This window comes from Monoraphidium neglectum (assembly GCF_000611645.1).
Source record: "Monoraphidium neglectum strain SAG 48.87 unplaced genomic scaffold scaffold02474, whole genome shotgun sequence".
Classification (NCBI taxonomy): Eukaryota; Viridiplantae; Chlorophyta; class Chlorophyceae; order Sphaeropleales; family Selenastraceae; genus Monoraphidium; species Monoraphidium neglectum.
The window spans coordinates 1-9,125 of record NW_014011154.1 but is presented as its reverse complement, the minus strand read 5'-3'; the positions used below and the strand labels follow the sequence as shown (position 1 = coordinate 9,125).

At 64.4% G+C, this 9,125-nt stretch overlaps 2 protein-coding genes across 2 annotated transcripts; both read left to right on the top strand.

Annotated features, from left to right (window-relative positions):
- Positions 1-309: 309 nt before the first annotated feature.
- On the top strand, positions 310-3,642 carry MNEG_10823 (hypothetical protein; the record flags this gene model as incomplete). Its single annotated transcript, XM_014040706.1, has 8 exons — positions 310-324; positions 610-903; positions 1,328-1,362; positions 1,708-1,771; positions 2,081-2,233; positions 2,439-2,534; positions 2,859-2,979; positions 3,188-3,642. 8 exons carry the CDS (start codon positions 310-312, stop codon positions 3,640-3,642), a joined length of 1,233 nt encoding a protein of 410 aa, XP_013896160.1.
- A 962-nt stretch (positions 3,643-4,604) lies between these two features.
- MNEG_10822 (Oxygen-evolving enhancer protein 1) lies at positions 4,605-6,884 on the top strand (the record flags this gene model as incomplete). Its single annotated transcript, XM_014040705.1, has 7 exons — positions 4,605-4,657; positions 4,750-4,831; positions 4,964-5,224; positions 5,718-5,933; positions 6,246-6,351; positions 6,512-6,644; positions 6,866-6,884. The coding sequence occupies 7 exons, from the start codon at positions 4,605-4,607 to the stop codon at positions 6,882-6,884; spliced, it is 870 nt and encodes a 289-aa protein (XP_013896159.1).
- Between the last annotated feature and the right edge of the window lie 2,241 nt (positions 6,885-9,125).

The following is a 9,125-nucleotide window of genomic DNA, read 5'->3' as shown; positions in this document are numbered from 1 at the left end:
GTCCGAGGGCCGAGGCTCGCGCACGCCGTCACCTGTGCTGGCCGCCGCCGACGACACGACACCATACGCAGACGCTCCCAAGCCCGCCGCCGCCCTCGCCGCGCCGCCGGCCGGCAAGCGCGTGGTGACCGCGGAGGCGCCGCCGCCGCCGCCCCCGCCGCCCGCGGTGCCCAAGGCGGCAGCCGGGGGCGGCCGGGGCGTTGGTGGCGCGGGGCGCGCCGCGAGGGGGGTGCTGCAGTTGGTGCTGATTCTGCTTCACCTGGCGGTGTTGACCGCCCTCGTGGTGTACCAGGCTTATGTGAGTCTTGTATGTTTAAGGGGTGGGTGGGTACATGTCAAACAAGGATAAGCGGCCACACACAATCTAACATCTTACGACCAATTGAACTGTCAGCGCACTCACAAGCCTGCAGAACATGCAAGCGTCTGCCCGCGGGCAGAAGGGGGTTCATCAAATTTCCAGTGCTCTACCATGCACTCCGTGGGCATTGTGCAGCCACCCACCCACGGCAAGCCGCCACGGCCGGCTCACACGCCGTGCCGTCCCCTGAACACACCCCTTGGATATTGTGCATTCGTGCAAACGCCGCTCCACCCACGCGACCTCAGGTGGACTTCAACCTCATCAACTCCCTCAACCGCCTCCCCGCGCAACGCCCGCCCTCCGCCGGCGGCGGCGACGCTTCCCCCGCCAACGAGACGCGCGTGTTCTGGATCCTCACCATCGTCACGCTCGCCGCCGCTGCCGCGTTCGCCCTGGGCAGCCTGCTGCTGTGGGTCGTGGGGCAGTGCGTGGCGCTGAGGACGAGGTCTGGCTTCAGGCAGCACGGGGTGCACGCGCTGGTGTGGCTGCCGACAGTCGTCATTGCGCTGTCGGACTTTTTGAAGCTCGTCGTGCTGCAGGTGGGTAAACTCGGGCTCTGTGCGCGTGCATGTTTAGCCGACGCGGAGTGGCTCCATCCTCGGGGGTTCTGAGGCGGGCGGGTGGCGCACGGGTTGTGCATGCTTCTGCTGGCGGTGTTGCAACTACACAGCACAGAACGCACGGCGGACTGTAATCCAGCCCGTACAGCCAACAAGAAAAAGCAGGGCTTGTAGGACACACCGTTGGTGCATCCACCATGTGTCACTTGCAACACCTGGCCACAACTGCAGCGAGCAACACCTGCAGAATCACCAGGCAAGGTTGAACACGCATCTGCCCTTCTCGCCCGTTATATTGCTATCCCCCTCTGCCTAAACCCTAAACCCTAAACCTCCCACAACTCCCACCTTCGGCCTCTGTCTAATCCCATGTTCCCTAAATCATTGCCACCCTGCCCTCAAGAGCATCATCAACAAGCTGCGCTGGCAGCAAGCCTGGTGCTCGCTGCCCTCTGAGCCGGCTGAGATCAGGCAAGCGCCCTGACCTGTTGGCACCCCCCCGCCTGCACCGCCGCCGACCGCACACGCTGCGCCGACCGCACTGCAAACAGGCGTACCAGCCAGCACGCTGCGAGGCACAGCACGGCCTGACGGCACTACACGCACGACCAAATTTGCTGACGCGAGCGGCTGTGCTCTAACCTGCCAGCGAGCGGTCAGCGCGAAGGGTGTTTCGGCCCTTGCATGCAGCCTGGCCCATTAGGTAGAGGTAAACAGCGCTGTGCTGCTTGGCTGGCTCGTTCGCTTTAAACCGCTGGGTTGCGCCTTGCACCGCTTTCGCAGGTACACCTTTGAGGCGGTGCGCGCAGAGGCCGGCAAACGCACAACCGACCAGCCGCCCTGCACGGTGCGAGCGTCTGCTGGTGCAGCCGCGCGCACGGGCAGCAAGCCTCCGTCGCAGTGAAGCATGCCGTTTCGAGCCTGCCGCCTGTCGCAGCCTCTGTTGACGCGGCCGTCTCGACTGCTCCCTAACCGGGGTGCACCAGCACCCCACCTGAGTTCCCCATCTCACTCTCCACGAGGGAGATGGGGCCGCGCCTCTCCCCTCCACCAACCGATCTTATACCTGCCCCGATAATCGCGGCCAGCCACCCTCATACAACCCCGAACCCCACCCCGATTTCTCTTGTGTCTGCAGACCTCACCCTTGGCCCAGGATGTCCGCATTGCCATCATAGTGGCACTCATATCCGTCGGCTTTAATACCCTGGTCTTTTACGCCCGCGAGCCTCGCCGCGTGCTGCCAAAGGCGTTGGCCATAATCCCGGCGGCAGTCCTGACGGCGCTGCTTTGGGTCAAGCCCGTCACGGTGGGCGGGGCGCAGCGTGCACAGCACGCGCATACAGCACGCATGCCCAGCACGTACGCACCCCCTGTGTTGCCTCACAGCTCTTGGTGCTGCTTGTGTGGTCCGCGCATGATAACCGTGTTACGAGAGCCCATGGCATATGCGCACACTCACGCTGCCGCCCCGCCTGCCCGTGCGCCCCGCCTCCCAACCGCCATGTGAGCAGTCGATGATGGTTTGGGCGTTCTCGCAGCGCTTTTACACAGACAAGTGGGTGGCCGGTGTGGCGAGGGCCGGCCTGCTGCCCTGGGGTCATGCTTGGGTGGGGTGATTTTGTGCAAAAGTTCCACATCAGCACGCGCCTGCCACGCAACCGAAAATGAGCCGGGCAAATCCAGCGGCGGCCTAGCCGCCCAGCCTTCGAGCACGCATCTGCATGCATCCTATTGCCGCTGCGCACCTCAAGCCGCGCAGCGCTCCAGTGCTGCTGCTGCTGTCAACAAGATCCGCCCTCAACCGTCAGCCTCGGCCTCGCAGCAAACGCGCATTCACCGCCGGCGCCCCTCCGCCGTATCTCGCCCCTGCATACCTGTGGTTGTTATACATGCCGCCCCCTCGCCCGTCGAAAAAACGCTCGCCGCGACAGCCGGCCCTCACGCCGCCGATCCCCAGGGGCGTGTTCACCCTCAAGGCAGAGGAGATAGTGGCGCTGCTGGCGCTCGTGCTGGCCATCGGGTTCACCCTGGCCGTAGGCCTTGTGCTTGCAGGTAGGCAGCCGGGAACAGCTTGGGGCCGGGGGGCTTCGCGACACTAGGGGCGGTGCCAGCCCGTTGCCCGCAATGGGCGGGCTCAACCTGGAAACCGCATTCGCCTGCGGGCAGCTGTCGAGGGCGTCATGCCAATGATACCTCGCCACGCTTGGAAGCGGCCCCCCTCACTGTGGATTGCACTGCGGACTCTCTTTCCCGCCCGCAGACCTGAAGTTCATTTCACGCCTCGTCAGCCGGCCCCTCGCGCTCTGCGGCTGCGCACCCCCTGCCTACTCGGACCCCGCCCCCACCAAGGCCGCTGCCGCCCCCGCCGTCGCCGACGAGGAGGCCGACGGCGGCCCGGGCGCAGCAGCGGCGCCGTCACCCGCGCCGCCGCCGCGCCGCCGCGGCTGGGCACTGTTCGGCGGCGCGGGGCGTCCGCCGCGCCGCGCGCGCACGCTGCGGCGCGCGCTCAAGGTGCTGTCCCTCCAAATCATGTTTTTGGGGCAGCTGCCCATCGTCTTTGGCGTGCTGGCGCCCATAGTGCTCGTCGGGTCCCTGGGGGTCTGGAATTTCTGGGTTGCGATCGACCTGATCGTGGGGGCCGCGCTGCTCGCGCTGCTGCTGGTGCTGTGCGTGGTGCGGCGCTGCGGCGGCGGCGGCGACGTGTGGGTCGACTGAGGCGGGGAGGGGGCAGGGGCGCCAGTGGAGTGGGGGCTCGCTGATGTGGCGCGAGGGATGATGAGGCCCCAGTCGTACGCATGTGGATTTTGTTGAATGGGGGAATGCGGGGTTGAGGCGCTACGCGAAGTGATTGCAGCCAATCACAATGAAGGGTGCAGGACCAAGTTGCCGCAAGTACTTGAATGTTGCAGCGCTTTGATTACACAGGAAGATCACTGACGTGGACTTAGGGGGACGGGAGAAGGGTGATGCGACGATGACAGTGATGAGTTGAGGCGTATGACTCAACAACAGCCACGCGTCGCACCAGTGCTGGACTCCTGGCCCCCACCCACCACACAGCTTGCTCATGACCAGTCGGGCTGATACTTTGCCACTTGAACAGTACTTTTTTGGGGGCGGTACTGTATGCGGTCGCGTGACCGTCAGGATCTACATGCTGGGCAGCGCTCCTTGGTGTAATACATGCTCTGCCCATCTGATGCAGGGCCGAACGAAGGGAGCTGCAGTGCTGGGGGGTGATTTGTCAGGAGGTCACGTGCAAGGTGGATATCCTTCTGTGATGTCACTCTTGAGCAACCCTGATTATCACAGTTACATGTGGCCTACACTTCACTGGCGCAGGCGAGTGCCGACCACCGGGCAGCCAAGCTCCTGCGCACGCACCGACCCCTGAACTCATTCGCGTCCTGACAGCGGCGGCGATCAGGGCCGGCATCAACGCCCCGCATGCTCGCCGCCAGGAACTTACCGAATATCACCGTTACCACACGCTTGGAAAGCTTAAATCCACAGAGCTCACGGGATCGCGCAGCAAGTGCGGGACACCGTCACCTGGTCACAAAACCTCGAGGGCATAGAGACATATTGCACCCCGCGATCCATGCGCGGCCACTCTCGCATTCATCACCACGCTTCATACAACTGCAGCGTTTCTGCAGGCACCCACTGCAGCCAAGATGCAGCTCAAGCAGCTCAACGTGGCGCGCTGCGCCAAGGCCACCGCCAGCAGGTCAGATAACTGCGATATAAGATATGAGGGCAATGAGGATCTGTCGCGGCGTCAATGGCTCAAAGGCGCCCCCATTCCGCAACGTTTTGCAGGCGCTCGGTGGTGGTGCGCGCGGAGAGCAAGGGCGCCCAGGTCGCGGCCGCTGCCGTCCTGGCCACCTCCATGCTCGCCGGGGTGAGCTGCGCAGGCCCGGATCCGGCCCATCTTGGCCCCGTGCTGTGCTGCCTGCCTGCGATCGCCCGATCCGCTCCTTCCTCGTTCTCACCCTCTCGCCCGTACCATGTTCCGTTTCCTGGTGTTTCGCAGGCCGCCAACGCCCTGACCTACGACGAGCTGCAGTCGCTGACCTACCTCCAGGTCAAGGGCAGCGGGCTCGCCAACACCTGCCCCGTGCTGTCCAGCGGCTCCACCAACCTGAAGGACCTGAAGGCTGGCACCTACAAGCTGGAGCGCTTCTGCATGGAGCCCACTGCCTTCAGCGTGAAGGAGGAGTCCCAGTTCAAGGGCGGTGAGACCAACTTCGTCGCCACCAAGCTGATGACCCGCCTGACCTACACCCTGGACGGGGTGAGCGCGCGCTGCAGCAGCAGCAGCTGTTGCGATAGCAGCACGAGCAGCAGCAGCAACAGTAGCAGCACTAGCAGCAGCAGAGCAGCAGTCGCGATAGCAGCAGTCAAAGGAGGAGCAGCATGGGCAGCAGGCGCAGCAGGCGCAGCAGGCGCAGCAGCAGTTGTAGGGGACACGAGTGTATGAATGGCACAACCAGCAGTGGAATGAAGAGTTGACGGCGGTTGAGCAGCAGTGCCCTTGGCAGAACACTTGTGCAGGCTGTTAGGCAGTGCACTGGTGTGGGGCTGCAACGCGCCTGAGGCGCGAATCTGCGGCAGCCAACACAAGAGTTGCGGCTGTGCACAGCTGCAGCAGATGTGGGGGTGCGTAGCACTGCACAGCTGCAATCGGCGGTGGTGATATGCGCAGCGACGGAACCGGCTTGTCCCCCGCTCCTGACCGCTCCCGTCCCTCGCGGCGCGCCCGCCTTGTCCTGTGCGCAACCCCCCAGATGACCGGCACCTTCAAGGTCGACGGCAGCGGCAACGTCGAGCTCAAGGAGGACGACGGCATCGACTACGCCCCCGTGACCGTGCAGCTGCCCGGCGGCGAGCGCGTGCCGTTCCTCTTCTCGGTGAAGCAGATCACCGCCAAGGGCGCGGCTGACGCGTTCGGTGGGGACTTTGTGGTGCCCAGCTACCGCGGCTCCACCTTCCTGGACCCCAAGGTGTGCGTGTGTGTGTGTGTGTGTGTGCGAAAGTGTGTGTGTATACATGTATGTGAGTGAGAACGGGTATGCATCATGACGCGTGTGCATGGAAGCAAGTGTGCTTGTGCACGCGAGCCGGGTCGGGTGCTGATCAGGGGGCATGGACTGCTGAGCAGCGGGTGCTTGGTGCAGAGGCCCTGCCGGGATTTCACAGGAGGAAGGGGTTGACAGCTTCCAGCATTGCTGCTGCGGCCTCGCGCGCCGAGGTCACCACTCACTTCTCTCCCTCGCTGGCTGCGTCCCTGCCCCTTTGACCGACCCAAAATCCAGGGCCGTGGTGCCAGCCAGGGCTACGAGAGCGCCATCGCCCTGCAGACCGCCCAGGACGACGAGTTTGTGCTGAAGGAGAACGTGAAGAGCGTGGCCGCCTCCAAGGGTGAGCCGCGCAGCGACCCGCGGCGGCGCACGCGCAGCCGGCAGGTTAGGCGGCCGGCCTGGAAGAGCACAGCGCGCGGCTGGGCCAACCTGCCACACCAGCCGCGGCAGCCCTTGTTCCCACGCCCATGCTCCCCTGCCCGCGCCCCCTCGACCCGTAGGCTCCGCCGTGTTCAGCGTGGCCAAGGTTGACCCCTCCACCGGCGAGATCGCCGGCGTGTTCGAGTCCGTGCAGCCCTCCGACACCGACCTGGGTGCCAAGGCCCCCAAGGACGTGAAGATCACCGGCCTCTGGTGGGTCTTGGTGATCGTATGTGCATGGGTTTGTGTATCCTTTACGTGTTTTAGGGCGGGGACACAATCGCAATGTCGCCGCTGCTGCATGCACGCATGTGCAGAGGTGCGCCGCGCTGACTGTGCCTGGGGTTGCTGTGGACTGCGCGCGTATCGGAGGGGCCACAGACCACTTGAATTCATAACGTGGTCCTCACCCGCACTCCCTTGTGCGTATGCAGGTACGCCCAGCTGCAGTAAGCGGCGCGCTGGAACCAGTCTGCTGGCAGCAGCTGCATGTCGAGTGAAGCGAGGAGGGGACGCCGCACGCGCGCTGCCATGTGCACCGCTGGTGTGGTGGCGGCCGCCGTGGCCGGGGCTCTGGGGCATAGCTCTGTTGCGTCCCGCCCCCGGACCGCACGGTTTGAGAGGCTGTTTTCAGTTGCCGGGCCCAGTGGGCCGGGCGCAACGGGCTTCGTGTGCGGGATGTCGGCACACCCGGCCTGTTTTTGTCCCGAGGGCGGCGGTTTCTTACGGCCGTCGCTTGAAACCTAGACGAACCAGCGGCCCCCGCTCGGGGTTGTGAATGCAGGCCGCCGTGCTTTGCCTTGTTGCTGAGCCGCCCAGATGTTTGTGTAACATGCAAGGGCGCCCTTGTGAGTCAAGCAGTGCTGTCGCAGAGGGATGCGGGCAGTGATGTCCCCAAGGGTACAAGCTTGTCGTGCCTGGTGCAGAGAGGAATTGCCTTGCCTGGGTCCGGGCAGGTCTTTTGCCTGCGGCCACAGGCCAGTGAGACAATGCCGTGTGCAACTGCGCGGCCCCTGGCTATGGGTGCTGCGTTGGGTTTCGTAGAGGCGCCATCATGCAGTGCTGCTTGCCATGCTGGTCACCATGGCTGTGGACCCTTTGCCGGGGGGCTAGTCCACGACCATATCTTGCAGAAGATCCTGCCACAAGCGCCTCACCTGATCGGGTCCATGGGGCCGTCTCGACGGTGCCAATTGGGTCCTTACATGCTATGATTGCAATTGCCATGAGCAGTGAACGCTCCCATGTCCTCTGATCATCAGCCGCTTCTGTATTGGTTGACGCGCTTGCACAGAGGGCAGCCACCTGCGGAGCCATGGCTGCACCAGGTTTCAGGGCTGCTGGTCCAGTATAATCAATTACACAAAGCGCCTCATATCCTTGCCTTACCGCACGTAGAAGACGTCCTGGCACACCGGGGTGTGCCACGGTGGCATTCGCACTCGAACTTGATTTTTACGCCCCGCGTTCTTGTCCATCCATCGGCCGGTCTAACATGCCAATTATTTGCATAGGTCAGCTTTCACAGCTCACAGCTTGAGGCTCTGCAGCAGCAAAGTCCCTTCCGTGCCTTTGTTCGCGGGGAGGCCCGCGGCGGCGATCCAGGCCAGCCGCGTGACTGAACACGTATCTTATCAACATTCTGTACCTATGGCTACGCTGGTGAGCATGATGGCGGCCCCCCAGCCTTTGTTCATTGTTTGTTTCGGAGTTGGCACCTGGCCGTGGACGCCCCCGCGCAACGGCGTATGCCATCAATTGGAACACTATCATACTCCTGGGGCCTCCGCGCGCAGGCAACGGGCGCCCTGCCCTTTCCGTTCGGGGTTCCCCAGTTGCCGCTCTTCGGCGGGCCGGTCTTTTGCGGCCTGCCGACCACCGGCTGGACCGAGGCCGTTTTGAACTCCGCTGAGCCTCGTGTCAGCAGCAGTGGCCAGGGAACCAGCGGCAGGGCTTGCAAGCAGATCAGCAGCAAGGCACCGCGTGGCACAAGCAATTCGAAGGCCCCTCAGCCCGCGGCCCCCTCGCCCAACATCGAGGGTTGGCTGCGCAACTTGATTTCGACCAGCTGCAGCGGCAGGTGCGCCGGGCGTGCCGCGCGCTGACATGGCCGTCATGGCGGCCACCGTCTGCTCGCCCACTGCATTCAAAGGTCCCTGGCATGATCACACCCAGCCTGGCGTCAACGGCTGTGTGCCTCGCACAAGACTGAATGCACGCGCACACGTTGGTTAACCCCCAACTCCCGCTAAGCGACAATGGCAATTGAGGGGCCACGTGCCACGTGAACAACCTTCCTGCACTTTCCGCCTCTCACACCGCTCCCCTCGCTCCCCTCGCCATCGCGCCCGCGCAGCTTCTTCAACCCCTGCCCCGTCCACAAGGACTTCAGGAAGAGCGAGGTGGGCAGTGCGCGCCCTCGAAAACGTGCTCCTGCAGACCAGGCCAAGCGGCCAGCCTCCCTGCGACTGCCACCCGCCAGCCCTCGCCGCCGCCGGCCGGCGGGAATGCGCACGCGCCCCCAGCCCTCCCCGCCGAGCCCCGCACGCCCCCACTCACGACAGGCCCTCAACCGCTCCATGCGCCGCCGCGCAGGCCACCCTCTTCTGCGTCGACTGTGACGCGGGCCCCGGCTGCGGGGCACTCTGCCAGCACTGCGTGCCCTGCCACCAAGGACACAGAACCATCCAGGTG